The following is a 23,071-nucleotide window of genomic DNA, read 5'->3' on the forward strand; positions in this document are numbered from 1 at the left end:
ATCAATAGTTTTGGCGTGGATAGCTTTGACCTTTTGGGGTTGTCAATTCACGGTAATTTGTTACAAATTAATGTGAGTTTCTGGCCAATATTAATGCATAATGTGACAAGTACAGTTCTCTGTTCCATGGTAGGCAGGGTCCAAGGGTTCAAGGCCCATGTGGTACTGAAAGATACTCCCAAGTTTTTTCATGCTTGTCCTGTCCCTTCTGCATTATGGGACCACGTTGCCACAGAGTTTCAGGACAGTGACATTATCAAACCAGGTCGGTCAATCTGCTCGGGAGATTCTGCCACCCCCTTCCCCTTTTTGTTTACAGATTCAGCATGCAGCAGCCCCACTGTCATATTTGCAGATGTCGCATCTAGCAGCATGTTTGTCTCCACAGGGGAGACACCTGTGGGTGTCGACCTGGTGCCGCCACCAGTGCTGCAGTCATGCTGTGTCCAACTCTATGTCCCACAGTTGGTCAGGTGTGTATGGGGCCAGTGGTGGCTGGTATAATTTCATGTGATGCTTCATTTTGGCCCATACATTTTTCAATGGGGTTCAATTCTGGTGCTTGATCAGGCTAGTCGATCACATCAGTGACAGCCTATTGTGAAAACCAATGCTGAACGATTCAACTGCTAAGCAAACCAGTGTGTGGTCCTGCTGGAATTGGCTCACTCCACTGGGGTAGTGCATCCTCATAATTGGCACCATAGTATGTTTCATGATGCGTACACACTGACCTGTGGCGTGATGACTATAAATTTAATGAAGTAGCCCTGCCCCATCACTGTTCATCATACACCTGTCTGTGGTGCAGTGTGTTATCTTGTTCAGTATATCTCAGCTACATTTGTGTTATACTTGCAACACATCAACAAACAGTATAATGTAAAGAGAATATGGTACTGAGGGGATGCAAAGCCAAATTAATTTAGTGTGATTCCAGAGTATTTAATCACTGCCACGCACCCACCACATAACTATATAGATTTACCCTTATTGAATTATTTTAAATCAAAGAGGAGCAAACTTTTCCAAATATGTAAGGGGCAACAGCCCCCTGAAAAATAGATATTTTGATTGGGTGGGGTTTAAACTGAAATCACACATTATCAAATCACTGTATATGGGCCTTACACACTACAAACTGGCAACCCTTCTCACAGCAATAGTTTACCAGGGCCAAGCCTCAAAGAGGTTACATTAGGAGACAGCAAGCTGCCCAAGCCAACAGACCACCAGAGGTCACTAGCCCCACAGACCTGTTTGCCTCCATTTCAACATGATCGCATATAGTTCCTCTAGTAACTGTGTGAAGCCTGGGTAAATAGGACAGTGAAAATCTGCTCGGAGGCATCTTCTGTCGAGCTCTGAGCCAGATGCAGGGTGTGTCCACAGCTCGTCAATCAGAATCTCGATCAGGACCTTTGCTACATATGACACCATGCCACACCAGCTGCCATGGACTGAGGGAGCTGCCAGTGTCAGCCTTCACCATCACTAGGACTTGGCCTCTGCATCGGAGACAACCAGGAACTTTTTATTGGCCATCAACCTTCACAGCATTATTTTGTTCTACTTTCAGGTGAATATTAACATTGACTGTTTCATCATTATGGCCTTCAGCCCAAGTTTGGACTTGGGAAAAATCGGTGCTAATCATGAACTTTCTCAAACTATTGTACTGATAAACTTTTCTCCAAAGGAGGAGTATTTTGGTTTATGTACTTCCCAATAAAACTGCTCTACATAGTTTTCCTGGTCTGTGTTCTCATTGCACCTCAACTGGCAGAAGACTTAGCACAAATAGCGCTTCTAATCTTTCTATTAATGAAATCAGATAGCAAACAGTATCATGTCCACATTCCATTTGCTGTAACTCTGGTAGAGGACTCAAAAAAAATCTTGTTTGCCTTTCTTAATAAGCTACAAGCTGATACTTTCCCATGATGAATGACATTCAGTGTAATTTTAGGTTTCAAATAGTAGGTGCCATGTTGCATCTATGAACAGCTAGAAACATATCCAGGAAGATTTTATTTACTCAAGTAATTGCAATGCACATGAGTTAAGCAGGAACATCAGGGGAGGTCTACTAGCATGTATTTCTCCTCATCTACAATTTAACTCCTACAAGAACTTCATTTTGTGAGTGAAGACTTTTTAGAAATGAAACTACAGTCTTCACTCTCTGTAAGATCTCACATAAAAAAGAAAAGAATTTCCTAAATTACATGAACTGCTAATTTAGAAGTTCTTAAAACTAAATTTCGTATGAAGCAATCATCGGCACTGAACTGAAAAACCACAGTTTAGACAGAGGGGCTTAAAATAATCTTAAAGATAAAACATTCAATCAAAAAATCTTGAATATTTACTTGCCTTCCATGTTAGCATTATGTGAATGACTGTGGAAACCTGCTGCATGACTATGTTTGTGACCATGCTGATGATCATGAGAATGTGAAGATCCATGTCTGTGAGAAGTTTTAAATGTGTTGTAACAAATAAAAATAAAGCTTTGACTCTTAACTAAAATTAAAGAGTTTGGCGGAAGAAAGTATTAGCCCTCAGTTTAGTGAGGATTAGTCTGATTTTAGTGAGGATTAGTCTGATCACACTTTACACTGAGGTGACAAAAGTCATGGGACATGTCCTGATAAGATATTGGATCTCCTTTTCCAGGTGTAGTGTACTAACTTGACACGGCATGGAATCAATTAAGTTGGATGTCTCCCACAGAAATACTGAGCATGCTGCCTCTATAGCTGTCCACAGTTGGGAAAGTGTTGCCCGTGCAGGACTTTATGCACGAACTGACCTGTCGATTATGTCCCATTAATGTTCGGTGGGATTCATATTAGGCAATCTGGGTGGCTAAATCATTCAGTCGAATTGCCCAGAATGTTCTTCAAACTAACTGTGAACGACTGTGGCCCAGTAACAACTCCATCCTTGTTTGTGAACATGAAGTCCATGAGTGGCTGCAAATGTCTCCAAATAGCTGAACATAACCATTTCCAGTCAATGATCAGTTCAGCTGGACCAGAGTATTGAGACCATTCCATGTAAACACAGCTCAACCACAGTGGAGCCACACCAGCTTGCACAGTGCCTTGTTGACAACGTGGGTCCATAGGATCCTGGAGTCTGCACCACACTGAAACCCTGCCATCAGCTTTTACAACTGAAGCCATAAATCATCTGACCAGGCCATGGTTTTCCAGTCATCTAGGGTCCAACTGATATGGTCACAAGCTCAGGATAGGTGCTGCAGGTCATGTCATGTTGTCAGCAAAGGCACTTATGTTGGTTACCTGCTGTCATAGCTAATTAACACCAAATTTCACTGCACTGTCCTAATGGATATGTTTGTCGCATGTCCCACATTGATTTCTGTGGTTATTTCATGCAGTGTTGCTTGTCTGTTAGCACTGACTACTACACACAAATGCCTCTGCTCTCGGTTGTTAAGTTAAGGCCGTTGGCCACTGCATTGTCCATAGTGAGAGGTAATGCCGAAATTTGGATTCTAGGTGCACTCTTGACACTTTAGATCTCAGACTGCTGAATTCCCAAATGATTTCTGAAGTGGAATGTTCTTTGTGTCTAACTCCAACTACCATTCTGCTTTCAAAGTCTGTTAACTCCTGTCGTGTAGCCATAATCATGATGGACACTTTTTCACGTGAATCACCTGAGTACCAACGACATTTCTGCCAACACACTGCCCTTTTATACCTTGTGTGCATGATACTACTGCCATTTGTATATGTGTGTATCACTATCCCATGCCTTTTGTCACCTCAATGTATGCTATGTTTTCGAGTGAACTGCGTGCTGGGAACAAGTTTTTGAATATGTATACCTAGAAAGAGCTGTCTGCTGTTGTCATTTGTTCGATCCTACTGTATTCAGGCTCTTGTCATAATTTAATCAGACATAACTATAACATGTAGCAACTCAAAATGTGCTCTTTAGGTTTAGCACTTTCTTCCACTGACCCCTTTAATTTCTCTGCAAAGACATAGATAAAAATCACCAAAAACAAAACACAGAAGCATTAATTTCCAAGTCCTCAAACACTTTAACTAATAATTATTTCCAGTAATATATTTTTTTACATTTTTATCACTCATATAACTTAAGCAAATTAAAATAATTACACAGTGTGAGAGAAACAAGTATGAATGCAAGCAAATGTTGAGATGTTTATATCAATCACTAATTGTTTTTGATTAAAGACTGGTTTTTTGCACTGTAGCACTCACTAAATATTTGTAAGGTGCATCCAAAATACACATCCTTGTTTCCTGCTTGGTATTAGAATTAAATAAACAATAAAGCAGCATCATTAAGAAAGATATTGTGAAACTCACATTCAGTATAACGAGAGATGGTGTACATCATTGCTACAGACTACTGAAGCAAATTAGTCATTACTTAATGGTATCACAAAAAAATTACTTACCTCCAGACTACTTTTGTAAAAAAAAAAGTATTTGAACAAGCATGGGTACTAACCAGCTGTCCACTTACATGAGTGGCCCCACAGTACTATGGCCAAGTGCAGTTTTCACCAGTCAGTGTCAAAGCATGTGTGTGTGTGTGTGTGTGTGTGTGTATGTGTGTGTCCACTGCTGACAAAGGCTTTAATGGCCAAAAGCTATAATTGTGTGAATCTTTTTGTTGTGCCTATCGCGACTCAGCGTCTCCACTATACGGGGAGTAGCAACTTTCCTTCTCTAGAATCAATAACTCTTGTTTTATCCAAGGATTATACTGGGCTTGGACCTTTTCCCTATTAGATCCTCTGCTGCCTTTACTATTTCACCTCTCAAGGCTACCCATTCATCTTATACCATATTCTCTTCCCCCACTTCAGTCAACTGCTGCCTCATGTTCTGTTTGAAACTCTCAGCACATTTCATTATTTCAATTTCTCCACGTCCCATCTCATTAATTTTATACTTTTCTTGAATTTCTTCAGTTTTAACTGAAGTTCATATCCCATAATGTATGCTCAGAGTACACATATGCCTCTGGTAATGTTTTGGGGTTTAAAGTCTGTTTTCAAAATCTCTGTCTTACCCCGTTATGGAACCTATCTGAAAGCTCCCACTGTCACCTGGTCTCTGTCACACATACAACCTTCTTTCATGATGTGTGTGCCAAGTGTTACCAATGATTTGCTTGGTGCAAAATTCTATGAGGCATTTCCTCATTTCATTCCCCTTTCTTCCTTTTTCTCTACTACCATATTCCTGTTTCACATTACAATCAAATTTTTGTCTCACTTAATAAACTGAATAATTTCACTTGACTCATCACACATTCTTTCAATTTCATCATTATTTGCAGAGCCACTACACATATAACATTGTACTACTTTAGTGTGTATAAATTGTTTCATATATCTTAGCTACAATAATGTGGTCACAGTGCTGTTCATAACAATGAAAATGTCCTCCTCCTTTTTTTTTTTCATGGGCAGTGGGGGGAGGGAGGGAAGGAAGATAGGTTAGGTTTTCACATCCCATTGATGATGATGTCATTAGAAACAGTGCATTTGCCTTAAGCCATTTCCAGGAATCATGGAAAATTTTAATCTGGATGGGGATTGGAACTGACAACCTCCCTAGTGTGATTAACAATTGTGCCACCATGCACAGTAATAGTGCTGAGATTGAAAACTTACTCCTTGAGTTCTGGGAGGCATTGGAGATGGGACCTGGATAAACTGAAAGAACCAGAGGTTGTACAGAGTTTCAGGGAGAGCATAAGAGAACAATTGAAAGGAATGGCGGAAAGAAATACAGTAGAAGAAGAATGGGTAGCTTTGAGGGATGAAGTAGTGAAGGCAGCAGAGGATCAAGTAGGTAAAAACACGAGGGCTAGTAGAAATGCTTGGGTAACAGAAGAAACATTGAATTTAATTGACGAAAGGAGAAAATATAAAAATGCAGCAAGTGAAGCAGGAAAAAAGGAATACAAACGTCTCAAAAATGAGATCAACAGGAAGTGCAAAATGGCTAAGCAGGGATGGCTAGAGGACAAATGTAAGGATGTAGAGGCTTATCTCACTAGGGGTAAGATAGATACTGCCTACAGGAAAATTAAAAAGACCTTTGGAGATAAGAGAACCACTTGTGTGAACATCAAGAGCTCAAATGGAAACCCAGTTCTAAGCAAAGGGTCTATATAAGGGCGATGTACTTGAGGACAATATTATGGAAATGGAAGAGGATGTAGATGGAGATGAAATGGGAGATACGATACTGCGTGAAGAGTTTGACAGAGCACTGAAAGACCTGAGTCGAAACAAGGCCCACGGAGTAGACAACATTCCATTGGAACTACTGACAGCCTTGGGAGAGCTAGTCCTGACAAAAATCTACCATCTGGTGAGCAAGATGTATGAAACAGGCGAAATACCCTCAGACTTCAAGAAGAATATAATAATTCCAATCCCAAAGAAAGCAGGTGTTGACAGATGTGAAAATTACCGAACTATCAGTTTAATAAGCCATGGATGCAAAATACTAACGCGAATTCTTTACAGAAGAATGGAAAAACTAGTAGAAGCCGACCTCGGGGAAGATCAGTTTGGATTCCGTAGAAATGTTGGAACACTTGAGGCAATACTGACCCTAGGACTTATCTTAGAAGCTAGATTAAGGAAAGGCAAACCAACGTTTCTAGCATTTGTAGACTTAGAGAAAGCTTTCGACAATGTTGACTGAGAGTCGAGGGACATGAAAGGGAAGCAGTGGTTGGCAGGGGAGCGAGACAGGGTTGTAGTCTCTCCCCAATGTTATTCAATCTGTATATTGAGCAAGCCGTGAAGGAAACAAAAGAAAAATTCCAAGTAGGTATTAAAATCCATGGAGAAGAAATAAAAACTTTGAGGTTCGCCAATGACATTGTAATTCTGTCAGAGACAGCAAAGGACTTGGAAGAGCAGTTGAACGGAATGGATAGTGTCTCGAAAGGAGGATATAAGATGAACATCAACAAAAGCAAAATGAGGATAATGGAATGTAGTCAAATTAAGTCGAGTGATGCTGAGGGAATTAGATTAGGAAATGAGACACTTAAAGTAGTAAAGGAGTTTTGCTATTTGGGGAGCAAAATAACTGATGATGGTCAAAGTAGAGAGGATATAAAATGTAGACTGGCAATGGCAAGGAAAGCGTTTGTGAAGAAGAGAAATTTGTTAACATTGAGTATAGATTTAAGTGTCAGGAAGTCAGTTCTGAAAGTATTTGTATGGAGTGTAGCCATGTATGGAAGTGAAACATGGATGATAAATAGTTTGGACAAGAAGAGAATAGAAGCTTTCAAAATGTGGTGCTACAGAAGAATGTTGAAGATTAGATGGGTAGACCACATAACTAATGAGGAAGTATTGAATAGGATTGGGGAGAAGAGAAGTTTGTGGCACAACTTGACCAGATAAAGGGATCGGTTGGTAGGACATGTTCTGAAGCATCAAGGGATCACCAATTTTGTATTGGAGGGCAGCATGGAGGGTAAAAATCGTAGAGGGAGACCAAGAGATGAATACACTAAGCAGATTCAAAAGGATGTAGGTTGCAGTAGGTACTGGGACATGAAGAAGCTTGCACAGGATAGAGTAGCATGGAGAGCTGCATCAAACCAGTCTCAGGACTGAATACCACAACAACAACAACATATACAAAGTGTGTCAAAGTGTTTGCATCAAATGTCTAGGGATCATAGATGATGTGATGGAGAAAACCTTTCCTTGGAGACAAAATCTTCACTGACAGTTCTCAGTGATGCTAGGCCTTCTTTTATCATCAGAGAGGTGATAGGATGTAGACACTCTGTGGTGTGCATACGCCTTGTTTATTAATTATAATCCAGTAATCTGTTCACACGTTATCCAACGAAGTAAATACAAATTCCGTATTGTTCACCTTCGAATGTAGCAGCATTTTAATGTACTATGAAAATCCGACTGGCAAGACTGTTTGGTTTTTTTTTTCAATATGGCCACCTCTACATTCTGAATTTTTTCCTACCTGTGAGAAGAGATGGTTGCTAATAGGAACTTTTAAGAATTGAGAATCACATGCAGTATTCTCTTCACCATAAGAATAATATGAATATAAACATTTTGCCATGTATTCTTTCGTGTTTGCTACTATCTCATTTAAATCCTGTCTGCCTAATAAACTACGAAACTAGTGTGAGACAACAGCAAACGCGGAAGAATATACATATCATGTCATGTTTATATTCGTATTATTCTTATGCCTAATAGTGACACAGTCAGAAATGAAGCATGGCAATTGACTAGATTTTTAAATCTAAGATGACTCTCATTTCTGTGCAGAATGTAATGTACAAAAGAGGCATCTGCAAAGATTTTCAAACGGCGAAAAATTTTAGCTAAACTCTCATTCAGAACGTCTTCTATCATACGCAGTCTATTATTTGGTTCTTGTTGATCATTATCAAAGAAAGCAGCAGTGTAAGTAACAACAAATAGCAGTCTCTTGCCATTGTTTCACTAATGAGAACATTCCTCTCTTTTTTTTATCATAAGCGGCGGTAGCGCGCACAAAAGAAGCCATGCCGCGAGCGGCAACAGGTCATAAACACACATTATCAGAATGCGACAAACAATGCATGACACAGTACAATGACGCATTTTCAGCTTAGAGTGACATAAACACCTACAACAAAGAGAACAGCACTTATTAGATCAAAGAAAAATAAGCAATCGATTCAAACCAGATGAAGACATGAAAAAGGAAGTGTACCCGTATAAATACGGGCCTGACGCACAGCAATGGCTACCTGGTAAAGCTTAACTGCTGAGCTTACGACTCGAACCAAACTACTGTAGCTGTATCATCATTCATTCGACCTAAATTGTGTCTCATATTACATGGACCAACTTTGTTTTGATTTGGAGGTGCGACCTAAAACTTTTCTCTCCCTTGAATTTCGAGTCTCAAATTTCAGGTGCGGCTTAGATTCGGGAATTTTTTTTTTTTCCTTGATTTTGAGTCTTATTTTTCAGGTGCGGCTTAGATTTGAGTGCGGCTTAGATTCGAGTAAATACGGTAAAGTTCCTGCTTCACTTCCAAAATACCTTTCTTCATTTACAGGCTCTCACTCTTAAGGTTTTCTTGTTGAAAATCACTCAATAAATTTACTGGGATAGGTAGTAAGCAGTACACCTGATTAGTAGACCCTGCTAGTTTGATGAAATCTCATCTCCCAGGGATGGTCAACGTTATAGGACATGTAATGCCACCAGGAAACACCAGTGAACATTTTGTCTCTAACAAAAATTGTTCCCCATGACATGAACTATCACCCCTAGACATTTGAAACACCCTTTAAATTTGGGATGGGGTAAATAAAAGCGGCCCGGAGAACAGAGTTCCAGGGTACAATAAAACACAGCAACGGATAGGAAATACAGCACTAACCCTGACTACATCAGATATTAAAAGTGACCACCATTCATCTCTTGGAACTTTTGGGTCAGCAAGTTGTTGAAGGCAGATCAAAGATGGGCTACTGAAATTGCTGCAGTCTCATCTGAAATGTTCTGTTGCTGTTCTTGAACACTGTAAGGGTTGTTGCAATATACATTAGACTTGAGGGCTTCCCACACAAGTAATCACACACTGACAGATCAGGTGACCTGGTGGCCACCAACTGTCACACCCACACTGACCTCTGCTAACAACTCTGTCAGATGTGAAGATTGTAGAAATGTGCTCCAAGGTTTGGCTGGCTATATGGGCAGTGTTTCCATCCTGTTGGAAATAACTGTAGGTCTTGTCATCCTATGTTAATGCTGCCACAAATGCTTTCAAAATGCTGGCAATGTTACATACTGAAGTCAGTGTCTGGTGAAAAAAGATGGGACCAATAATGTGGTTGCACACACTGCACACCAAACCCCAGCTTTCTGATCATGCACTGGTGTTTTGTGGAAGTTATGTGGATTAATATAACGACTCAGGTGAAACCAGACTTCATCAGACACAAAGAACAGATCCATGTCCAAGCAACAAGCAATTCATTGTTATCTCAGTGAACACCCAGTCAAAAAACTGGAAGCACTGTGGAGCATCTGCTGGTTTTAATGCATTAACAACAGATACTCAGTAGGAATGCAACTGCAGGTGGAGTATTCATCCACAGGATCGACGTGATATGCCACTCTCTTGCGACAGGCATTGGGTTAATTTGGCAGGACTCTGAAGAATTTTGTAGTGAAGTGCAGCCACATTTTCTGGTATGTGGACACATTTCAGAATGTTTTTGGCTTGTTCAAAACAGATCCTGTCTGATGCTATTTTTGGATGAAGTGTTGCATGGTACTCTTTGCTGTCATGTAAATTTTCACAGTGAACACCTGCTAGTCCACTGTGAGTACCATCGTCTCCTTTGCACTGCTCCACTACTCAAACTGACACAGCCCACACTACGCTCTGAACCGGTGTGGATCACGTGGCAGGTGTACACATGGTGTGAGCATCACAAGATGTGGTTATATGCATACATTCGTGTCCAGTCATGTCCATTTGCCCGGGTCCCTTTCATCTACATCTACATCTACATCTACATCCATACTCCGCAAGCCACCTGACGGTGTGTGGTGGAGGGTACCTTCAGTACCTCTATCGGTTCTCCCTTCTATTCCAGTCTCGTATTGTTCGTGGAAAGAAGGATTGTCGGTATGCCTCTGTGTGGGCTCTAATCTCCCTGATTTTATCCTCATGGTCTCTTCGCGAGATATACGTAGGAGGGAGCAATATACTGCTTGACTCTTCGGTGAAGGTATGTTCTCGAAACTTTGACAAAAGCCCGTACCGAGCTACTGAGCGTCTCTCCTGCAGAGTCTTCCACTGGAGTTTATCTATCATCTCCGTAACGCTTTCGCGATTACTAAATGATCCTGTAACGAAGCGCGCTGCTCTCCGTTGGATCTTCTCTATGTCTTGTATCAACCCTATCTGGTACGGATCCCACACTGCTGAGCAGTATTCAAGCAGTGGGCGAACAAGCGTACTGTAACCTACTTCCTTTGTTTTCGGATTGCATTTCCTTAGGATTCTTCCAATGAACCTCAGTCTGGCATCTGCTTTACCGACAATCAACATTATATGATCATTCCATTTTAAATCACTCCTAATGCGTACTCCCAGATAATTTATGGTATTAACTGCTTCCAGTTGCTGACCTGCTATTTTGTAGCTAAATGATAAAGGATCTATCTTTCTGTGTATTCGCAGCACATTACACTTGTCTACATTGAGATTCAGTTGCCATTCCCTGCACCATGTGTCAATTCGCTGCAGATCCTCCAGCATTTCAGTACAATTTTCCATTGTTACAACCTCTCGATACACCACAGCATCATCTGCAAAAAGCCTCAGTGAACTTCCGATGTCATCCACCAGGTCATTTATGTATATTGTGAATAGCAACGGTCCTATGACACTCCCCTGCGGCACACCTGAAATTACTCTTACTTCGGAAGACTTCTCTCCATTGAGAATAACATGCTGCGTCCTGTTATCTAGGAACTCCTCAATCCAATCACACAATTGGTCTGATAGTCCATATGCTCTTACTTTGTTCATTAAACGACTGTGGGGAACTGTATCGAACGCCTTGCGGAAGTCAAGAAACACGGCATCTACCTGTGAACCCGTGTCTATGGGCCTCTGAGTCTTGTGGACGAATAGCGCGAGCTGGGTTTCACATGACCGTCTTTTTCGAAACCCATGCTGATTCCTACAGAGTAGATTTCTAGTCTCCAGAAAAGTCATTATACTCGAACACAATACGTGTTCCAAAATTCTACAACTGATCGATGTTAGAGATATAGGTCGATAGTTCTGCACATCTGTTCGACGTCCCTTCTTGAAAACGGGGATGACCTGTGCCCTTTTCCAATCCTTTGGAACGCTACGCTCTTCTAGAGACCTACGGTACACCGCTGCAAGAAGGGGGGCAAGTTCCTTCGCGTACTCTGTGTAAAATTGAACTGGTATCCCATCAGGTCCAGAGGCCTTTCCTCTTTTGAGCGATTTTAATTGTTTCTCTATCCCTCTGTCGTCTATTTCGATATCTACCATTTTGTCATCTGTGCGACAATCTAGAGAAGGAACTACAGTGCAATCTTCCTCTGTGAAACAACTTTGGAAAAAGACATTTAGTATTTCGGCCTTTAGTCTGTCATCCTCTGTTTCAGTACCATTTTGGTCACAGAGTGTCTGGACATTTTGTTTTGATCCACCTACCGCTTTGACATAAGACCAAAATTTCTTAGGATTTTCTGCCAAGTCAGTACATAGAACTTTACTTTCGAATTCATTGAACGCCTCTCGCATAGCTCTCTTCACACTACATTTCGCTTCGCATTATTTTTGTTTGTCTGCAAGGCTTTGGCTATGTTTATGTTTGCTGTGAAGTTCCCTTTGCTTCCGCAGCAGTTTTCTAACTCGGTTGTTGTACCACGGTGGCTCTTTTCCATCTCTTACGGTCTTGCTTGGCACATACTCATCTAACGCATATTGTACGATGCTTTTGAACTTTGTCCACTGATCCTCAACACTATCAGTACTTGAGACAAAACTTTTGTGTTGAGCCAACAGGTACTCTGAAATCTGCTTTTTGTCACTTTTTCTAAACAGAAAAATCTTCCTACCCTTTTTAATATTCCTATTTACGGCTGAAATCATCGATGCCGTAACCGCTTTATGATCGCTGATTCCCTGTTCTGCGTTAACTTTTTCAAATAGTTCGGGTCTGTTTGTCACCAGAAGGTCTAATATGTTATCGCCACGAGTCGGTTCTCTGTTTAACTGCTCAAGGTAGTTTTCAGATAAAGCACTTAAAAAAATTTCACTGGATTCTTTGTCCCTGCCACCCGTTATGAACGTCTGAGTCTCCCAGTCTATATCCGGCAAATTAAAATCTCCACCCAGAACTATAACATGGTGGGGAAATCTACTCGAAATATTTTCCAAATTATCCTTCAGGTGCTCAGCCACAACAGCTGCTGAGCCAGGGGGCCTATAGAGACATCCAATTACCATGTCTGAGCCTGCTTTAACCGCGACCTTCACCCAAATCATTTCACATTTCGGATCTCCGTCAATTTCCTTCGATACTATTGCACTTCTTATTGCTATAAACACGCCTCCCCCTTCACTGTTCAGCCTGTCTCTGCGGTATACATTCCAATCTGAGTTTAGGATTTCACTTTCTGTCCCTAGTACTATATGGGCGTTGTGATCGTTTATTAATGAGAGCAGTTCTGGGACCTTTCTATAGACGCTCCTGCAGTTTACTATTAGCACATTAATATTGTTATTCCCTGTTGCATTTTGCCTACTCCTATCTTGCCGCGTCTCAGGAGGCGTCTTGTCGGGCCTAGGGAGGGGATTCTCTAACCTAAAAAACCCCCATGTGCACTCCACACGTACTCCGCTACCCTTGTAGCCGCTTCCGGCGTGTAGTGCACACCTGACCTATTCAGGGGGACCCTACATTTCTCCACCCGATAGCGGAGGTCGAGAAATTTGCACCCCAGATCTCCGCAGAATCGTCTGAGCCTCTGGTTTAAGCCTTCCACTCGGCTCCAAACCAGAGGACCGCGATCGGTTCTGGGAACGATACTACAAATAGTTAGCTCTGATTCCACCCCGCGAGCGAGGCTTTCCGCCTTCACCAATTCCGCCAACCGCCTGTACGAACTGAGGATGACCTCTGAACCCAGACGGCAGGAGTCATTGGTGCCGACATGAGCAACAATTTGCAGTCGGTTGCACCCAGTGCTCTCTATCGCCGCCGGCAGGGCCTCCTCCACATCTCGGATGAGACCCCCCGGCAAGCAGACAGAGTGAACACTGGCCTTCTTCCCCGACCTTCTCGCTATTTCCCTAAGGGGCTCCATCACCCGCCTAACGTTGGAGCTCCCAATAACTAATAAACCCCTCCACCCGTGTGCCTGCTCGGACCTTGCTGAAGGAGCAGCCACATGTCCCCTCACAGGCAGAGCGGGCGATGCCACACGGCCAGCCTCCACATTGACCTTCCGCCTTGTGCGCTGCGAACGCCGCTGAACCCGCCACTCCCCTTGGGGAGAGGGTGGCCCAACAGCGCCCAGTACCCGCGAAGATGTCTCGACAGCAGGGACAGTGGGTGAAGAATGTAACACCTGGGGTGTACCTTGCGACGCACCAGACTCCCCACTGCCGCTACACTCCGAGGCAGCAGCCTGAAGACGGCTGACCGCGGCCATCAACACGCTCACCTGTTTGCGAACAGTGGCCAGCTCCTCCTGCGTCCGTACTCAGCAGTCACACATCCTATCCATCCTAAGGAAACAATTTGCCCCACACTGTATGTATGATGTGTGTGACTGTTTGTAAATAATACTATTGTATGTAGGGAAGTTGCAACATCAGAAAACTGTAGCAAACTGCAGAAATACCAGCAGAGCATCACCAAAAGAAAGAAAAAAAAATTAGCTGGGCTCTAGGACTTTTCAAAATCTGCTATGCTCGCTGATGTCACAATTGTACTGATAAAAGACGCAAAGACATCCATACCAGACACAGCCATAAGAGTAATGGAATAGGCTCACAATGGTTTCATCCTTAATCTTACAAAATCTCATATCACACAATTCCAAATAAATAAAAGTGACTTACAGATACCAGAAGTACAGATTAATAGGGATACACTGGATGAGACACCATGAGCGAATCTTATGGATAATAAACTAAAGTAGCTCTGCATACAGATACGTCATCCAAAAAGTTCAGTTTTGCCTGCTTTGCACTCCCAGAAATCTCTCTCAATGTATTTATCTGCAGATAGGATTGCTTTCACACTCTGCACACTTTCACTTGGTTTTGCCCTATAGCATAATCTTCTGCAGTATTGTAACTAATGTTATTCTACAGAAAGGGGGGGGGGGGGGGGGGGAAATGGAAAATTGCTAAACAAACATATAGCAGAAACCTAGTGATTCTTACATTTACATGTCAATACATATGCTCCCTTAATGTATCTGTGGTCAATAACAAGTACTGTCATCATAACTCAGCAATTCACAATACTACAATGTAGAAATGACATATTGAAACACATGAAGCTACCACATAATTTATTTTTAATTGTATGGCTGGTTTCAGTCGGAGACCATTTCGCAGTACAAATTTTTGTTAATTGCCGGTGTCACATATATCATAAAACAAATGTCAAAATATAACAGCTGTATATAAGATTTCATTACGCAAGTGGTCACTGACCAAAAGTGGTCATACACTCAGAAATAAAATGTACAATGGCTTCACTTGGTTTTTTTGAGTCGTCAGTCTCCTTACTGGCTTGATGTGGCTTGCCTCAATTTCCTCTTCTGCGCCAACCTCTTCATCTCAGAGTAGCAATTGCAACCTACATCCTCAATTATTTGCTGGATGTATTCCAATCTATGTCTTCCTCTGCATTTTTTGCCCTCTACAGCTCCCTCTAGTACCATGGAAGTCATTCCCTCATGTCTTAACAGATGTCCCATCAACCTATCCCTTCTCCTTGTCAGTATTTTCAACATATTCCTTTGCTCTCCAATTATGCCCAGAATCTCCTCATTCCTTACTGTATGAGTCCACCCAATTTTCAATATTAATCTATAACACCACATCTCAAATGCTTCAATTCTCTTCTGTTACAGTCATTCCACAGTCCCTGTTTCACTACCATACAATGCTGTGCTCCAAATGTACATTCTTAGAAATTTCTTCCTCAAATTAGGGCCTATGTTTGATACAAGTAGATTTATCTTGGCCAGGAATGCCCTTTTTGCCAGTGGTGCTAGTCTGCTTTTGATGTCCTCCTTGCTGTGTACATCATTGGTTATTTCACTGCCTAAGTAGTAGAATTCTTAACTTCATCTACTTCGTGACCATCAAACCTGATGTTAAGTTTCTCGCTGCTCTCATTTCTGCAACTTCTCATTACTTTAGCCTTTTTTTGATTTACTCTCAGTGCATATTCTGCACTCATTTGACTGTTCATTCCATTCAATGTAATTCTTCTTCACTTTCACTCAGGATAGCAATGTCATCAGCAAATCGTATGATTGATATCCTTTCACCTTACATTTCAATTCCACTTCTGAACCTTTATTTTAATTCTGTCATTGCCTCTTCAGTGCACAGATTGAACAGTGGGATGAAAGACTACATCCCTGTTTTACATCGTTTTTAATCTGAGGACTTTGTTCTTGTTTGTCCACTCTTATTATTCCCTCTTCGCTCTTGTACATATCGTATTTTTGTTACCTGTCTCTCTCTGTAGCTTACCTCTATTTTTCTCAGAACTTTGAACACTTTGCACCATTTTACATTGTCAAATGCTTTTTCCAGTCAACAAATTCTATGAATGTATCTTGATTTTTCTTTGGTCTTGCTTCCATCATCAACTGGAGAGTCAGAATTGCCTCTCTAGCGCCTTTACCTTTCCTAATGCTAAACTGATTGTCATATAACACATCCTCAATTTTCTTTTCCATTCTTCTGTAGATTAGTCTTGTTAGCAACTTGGACGCATGACCTGTTAAGCTGATTGTGGAATAATTCTCGCATCTGTCAGCTATTGCAGTCTTCCGAACTGTGTGGATGATATTTTTCTGAAAGTCAGATGGTATGTTGCCAGACTCATACATTCAGCACACCAGCTTGAATAGTCATTTTGTTGCCCCTTCCCCCAATAACTTTAGAAATTCTGATGTAATGTTGTCTATTCCTTCTGCCTTATTTGATCTCAGGTCCTCCAAAGCTCTCTTAAATTCTGATTCTAACATTTGATCCCTTATGTCTTCTAAAATGATTTCTGTTTCTTCTTCTATCACATTAGACAAATCTTGCTCCTCATAGAGACCTTCAATGTACTCTTTCTACCTGTCTGCTCTCTCCTCTGCATTTAACAGTGAAATTCCCATTGCACTCTTAATGTTAACACACCTGCTTTTAATTTCACTGAATGTTGACCTAACTTTCCTATATACTGAGTCAGTCCTTCTGACAATCATTTCGTTTTTGATTTCTTCACATTTTTCATGCAACCATTTCATCTTAGCTTCCCTACACTTCATATTTGGTTTAAATGGCTCTGAGCACTATGGGACTTAAAGTCTGAGGTCATCAGTCCCCTATAACTTAGAACTACTTAAACCTAACTAACCTAAGGACAACACACACATCCATGCCCGAGGCAGGATTTGAACCTGCGACCATAGTGGTTGTGCGGTTCCAGACTGAAGTGCCTAGAACTGCTTGGCCACACCGGTGGGCGCACTTCATATTTACTTCATGTCTCAGCGACTTTGTATTTCTATATTCCTGAACCTTCTTTCATTGATCAACTGAAGTATTTTTTCTGTTACCCGTGGTTTCTTCGCAGTTGCCATCTTTGTACCTATGTTTTTCTTTCCAACTTCTGTGATTGGCCTTTTTTGAAATGTCCATTCCTCTTCAACTGTATTGTACACTGAGATATTCCTTATTACTGTATCTATAGCCTTAGAAAACTTCAAGTGTATCTTATCATTCCTTACTATTTGTGAAACCCACCTCTTTGCGTATTGGTTCTTCCTCACTAGTCTTTTAAACTTCAGCCTACTCTTCGTCACTATTACATTGTGATCTGAATCTATATATGCTCCTGGGTACACATTACAATACAGTGCCTGATTTTGAAATCTCTGTCTGACCATGATATAATCTAACTGAATTCTTCCTGTATCACCCGGCCTTTTCCAAGTCTACCCCCTCCACTTGTGATTCTTGAATCAGCTATTGCTACCTCAAATTTATTAAAAAAACTCAACTAGACTTTCTCCTCTCTCATTTCTTGTCCCAAGCTGATATTCTCCTGTAATATTTCCTTCTACTCCTTCCCCTACAACTGCATTCTAGTCCCCGTCACTATTAGATTTTCATCTCCCTTTACGTATTGTATTATCCTATCAATATCCTCATATACTTTCTCTACCTCTTCATATTCAACTTGTGACATCAGCATGTATGCCTGAACTATTTTTGTCAGTGTTGGTTTGCTGATGATTCTGAAAAGAACAAACCTATCACTGTACTGTTCACAGTAACACACTCTCTCCACTACAATCCAATTCATAATGAGTCCTACTCCCATTATACCATTTTCTGCTGCTGTTGATATTACCTTATACTCATCTGACCAGAAATCTTTGTCTTCTTTCCATTTCACTTCACTGACCCCTACTATGTTTAGATTGAGTCTTTCTTTGCATTTCACTTTTCAGATTCTCCAGCTTCCCAACCACACGGTCTTTTTCTTTTTTGACAGTCCCTTCCCCGAGATCTGAATGGAGGACTATTCCAGAATGTTTTGCCAATGGAGAGATCATCATGAACCTTTTCAATTACAGGCTACATGTCCTGTGGATAAACATTATGTGTCTTTAATGCAGTGGTATCCATTGCTTTCTGCATCCTCATGCCAATGATCATTGCTGATTTTTCCACCTTTAGGGACAGTTTCCCACCCCAACAACAAGTGAGTGCACTGAACCTCTGTCTGCTCCTCTGCCCTCTTTGACAAGTCTGTTGGCAGAATGAGGGTGACTTCTTATGGCAGGGGCCGCCAATGCTGATTATTAATCAAAATTTAAGTGATGGCAGATTTTGAATCTAGGACTGAGGACATTTTGATTACTAATCAATATGTCATTTCTTTGATTCATTAAAGCCATGGAAAACAACTAACAAAAGCTACTTTTCATTACTAGAAACAGAAATAATTTCCATATAGATTATGCATATCTTCCTAGGGTTCAGAATGAGTTTTATATTCTGGTGCCAGCTTGCCAATGAACTCTAGGCAAAAAGTCAGAAATCTCCAGATATTTAAAGACAAAGTAAAAGAATGCCTCCTCAGCCACCATTCTACAATTTAGCAGCATACTTTGACTTACAAATGCACATCCTGCCTAATTCCAGTATTTGTATTAGATAAATCCTAATTTTCCAGAATACATTGATCAGTCAGAACACTATGACCACCTACCTAATAGCTGGTATGTCCACCTATGGCATGGATAACAGGGGTATAGAAGCATTGAGACTTCGGTAGGTCAATGGAGGGAGTGGGCACCACAGCCGTACACACAAGTCATCTAATTACCATAAACTCTGGGAATGGAGGCAATGAGCTCTGGCACCAAGTTCAATCACATCTTAGATGTGTTTGATCGAGTTCAGATTTGATGAGATGGGGGCCAGCACATCAATGGAAACTTGCCTCTGTGTTCCTCAAACCACTACATCACACTCCTGGCCTTGTGATGTGGCTCATTATCTTGCTGAAAAATATGCTGCTGCCAGGAAACAATTGCCATGAAGGGGTATATGTGGTCTGCAACCAGTGTATGATGCTCCTTGGCAATCATGGTGCCATGCAAGAGCTCCAGTGGACCCATGGATGCCCATGTGAAAGTACCACAGAGCATAATGGAGTTGCCACCAGCTTGTCTCCATCCCACAGTACAGATGTCAAGGTGCTGTTCCCCTGGACGAGAATGGATTAAAGCCCTCCCATCGTCACAATGAAAAAGGTATCAGGATTCATCAGAACGTGCAATGGTCTGCCACTGTGCCAACATTAAGTGCAGATAGTCATGTGCCCATTCAGTTGATGAAACATTGGCTCATGTATGAGTCGTTGGCTGTGGAGGCCAATCATTAGGGGTATTCACTGCACTGTGTGTTCAGACACACTTGTACTCTGCCCAGCATTAAAATCTGTTGTTAGTTCTGAAACAGTTTGCCACCTGGCCTGTTTTACCAGTCTGCCCAGCCTACGGCATCTGTAATGAGGGGTGACCATGCAACCCCACGACATCTGGACGTTGTTTCACCTTGGTTTTGCCACGTGTTGAAGACATCCATCACAGCACTCCTTGAACACCCGACAAGTCATGCAGTTTCTGAAATGTTGGTGCTAAGCTTCTGGGTCATCACAATCTGCCCTCGATCAAACTTGGACAGATTGCACGTCTTCTCCACTGTACACACAGACAGCACACTCACTGATACTAGATGCACCATGCATGTGTCTGACTACCAGTTATTCCTTGCTAGGTGATGCTGCTATTGCCTGGACAGGTTTATATTGATAGGTTATTGATCATAATGTTTGGGCTGATCAGTGTATAAACCGTGGTATGTGTAAAGTTGCATAAATCCTTTATTTAAAGTATTATATGAACACAGAAGCTGAGCAGAGTAAGAAGAGTAATTATGTTTTCCAAGGTAATTGTTTTTCAACATATACCTATACAGTAGTCTGAAAGTAATTACAATAATTATCAGTTTGGGTAGATTAGAGCTAGTCATAATTTGTTGTTATAACATTTTACAGAAGTAGCAAGCAGAGGTTGTTTCTGTCTATTAACGTTTAACTTAGCTTGTTCCACATCCCTGTAGGATCCTCCATCAATATGGGATTTACAAAACATGGTCTGTGGATAATGGAAGGTTGAGTAATTGATTGACTGAATGAATGAACTGCAATTTGAATAGTAACTGATAATATGTAGAATAAAAAGTTTTCAATTAAGTTACAAAGTTTTACTAACCTGAACACTAAAATTCCAACAAGGTTGACAATAAGTCCAGCTACTGACACAGCAAGCAATCGTTGTGTGTTAATAGCTGGAGGATCCACAAGTCTACTCACACCTTTAGAAAATACAAGAACTGAAATTACCAACAGGAATAGCCCATTTACGAAACCTGACAGGTCCTCCACACGACTGTAGCTGAAAATAGAAAATTCATCACAGTCACATATACTCATTTCACATTGTTTTTTTATCACATATATAAGACATTAATAAGCAAAAGCCTCATACACAGCATACCAAACATTTGATTTTTCATTTGTTAATCACACTCCCTTCAGTACCCTTCTCTTATGTGTTCATTTAAAATATTATTTAAGTATTGCTTTTGTGGTATACACATTAAGATTAAAGGAGACCACTCACCAAAAATCAGAAGCATTGAGTTGTCGATAGGCATACACAAAAGGTGTGCCTATCAACAACTCATTGCTTCTGCTTTCTTGTGAATGATCTCCTTCAGTCCTAAAATATTTACATTCTACAAGAAATTTCCTACAACATTTTGTGGTATACTTTTATATTACATGCAGGTTTCTGGAAGCTTTCAAACCTGTACATGACTGTAATACCTGTCATCCTCCCAGTTAGTTCCTTTTCCCTTTTTACTCAATCACACTAACACTTCATAGCTTCCATTCCATCATCAGTGTTTTGTAATTACAGTCATTACCCGGTTTATGTAATACATCCTTTTAATTCATATTCTTAGAAATCTCATGTATGTCTCCTAATAACTTTATACGTATAAATAATGTGACAAACAACAAGACTGTAATCATGAAATACACATGACTGTTACAATGGCTAATGAAACTTGTGTAATCAATTTATTGCTCCATAAATCAACAAATGGTATACATTTTGGAAAAGTTATGAATGAAAATTTTGACAGATACGTTTATTGATTTGCACTGCTAAGCACAAGGACCTTGTTGTGTTATTCATGAGATATTGAAGAGATACCTGTCATTACATGGCTGTGATTACCATATTTCACACCTCTACATTTGGATTTTTGTTCCACAAGCCATTACTAACTACACACCAGAAAACATTTTTAATTTTATCAGGACACTTGTATGTTATCTGTAATCTAAGCATAGAAACAGCTGAAAAATGAGGGGCTTGGTGCTATAATGTAATGTTACAGTTAACTCTTAGGAGCTTTCAGGCATGACTTGCAATCACTCTCTTTGTAGGTGAAATCACAAATGATGAATGAAGCTCCATGATGGAACTGAAAGGTTTTCCAAAATGAGCAGTTACATCTCCAAAGAGCACAAAGGAGGAAGGAAGGAAGGAAGGAAGGAAGGAAAAAGAGAGAGATAGAGAGAGACTCTGAACCTCGTAGTCACTTCTGGTACCAAACTGTCATTCACTTTCTGAACATGCTGTAGAACAGCCATGGTATGCTCTTATTTAACATATCAGCATATAATTAAGTAAAAGAGTGTCTTCTCTAAAAGATTATAAAACAAAGAGGTAAAGCATGCTTTGGAGTTCACTGCTTTATTTAAATCAATTGAAGTTAACAAGAATCCTATGTCTCCTGAAAGGTCACGGTGGTGATTTGTTTCAATCTTGATATGGCATTAATGTTTACTGCAACTCCTTGAATAATGAAAATTCTCTGCACAAATACCAGAAGGTAACATCTCTTCTGAATAATGTTGATGAACCACCACAATATAATATTCCTGGCATGCAGGAGTTGTTATTAGTTGCATATCAACAATCCCATTGCAGAGGCAACTAGAAATATGAAAACGGAAGCAATGCATATTCCAACATTCCATCAACATCAAGGTTATTAGAGATGGAGCCGAAAATATGGCTGTCAAATGTGATCCTGTGACCAGTCCCATTTACTCACTGCAAGCTGCAGCTATTTTTGTAAGGACTAATACTATTTCAGGTTCATACAATGTGGAAAAAAAACCATGCTTATCATGATATGGGAGGTTCACATGTCTATAAAATTTAGATTTTCTGTAACTTGTTCCAAAACTGTATTAACTGAAAACTGAATTTAGTCAATGAGAAAGGACACACATATATTCATTAGTAAAAAATATAAAACCGGAGATGTATCTGTAAACTCCTAGATCCTTCTGTGATATGTAACTGACAGTCAGCAAGAAATCACCATATGTTTAGAAATATATAACTGCTGCAAATAATATTTGACTGATTAAACTCAGCACATTACACTGAATGGCAACCATTCAATAAATTTTGCAATCATCTATTACTCTTCAATTTAAGAAGCTATTTTAAACAAGTAGAAGGAACTGTTGTGCCTTCCATATTCAAGTTTCACATTCTGAAGATATGCTACAA

The 23,071-nt window shown here is 40.6% G+C and overlaps 1 protein-coding gene across 1 annotated transcript in view; it reads right to left on the reverse strand.

The window, feature by feature from the left end:
- Positions 1 to 23,071, reverse strand: part of LOC126187423 (zinc transporter 5-like) — a 249,072-nt gene that overhangs the window by 12,752 nt on the left and 213,249 nt on the right. The window contains exons 10-11 of the mRNA XM_049928495.1: positions 20,684 to 20,866; positions 2,377 to 2,471 (exon numbers count right to left, since the gene is read on the reverse strand). Of these exons, the coding sequence (XP_049784452.1) occupies positions 2,377 to 2,471; positions 20,684 to 20,866 (278 nt within the window). The remainder of the gene's footprint in view (positions 1 to 2,376; positions 2,472 to 20,683; positions 20,867 to 23,071) is intronic.

Source organism: Schistocerca cancellata, chromosome 5 (assembly GCF_023864275.1).
Source record: "Schistocerca cancellata isolate TAMUIC-IGC-003103 chromosome 5, iqSchCanc2.1, whole genome shotgun sequence".
NCBI lineage: Eukaryota > Metazoa > Arthropoda > Insecta > Orthoptera > Acrididae > Schistocerca > Schistocerca cancellata.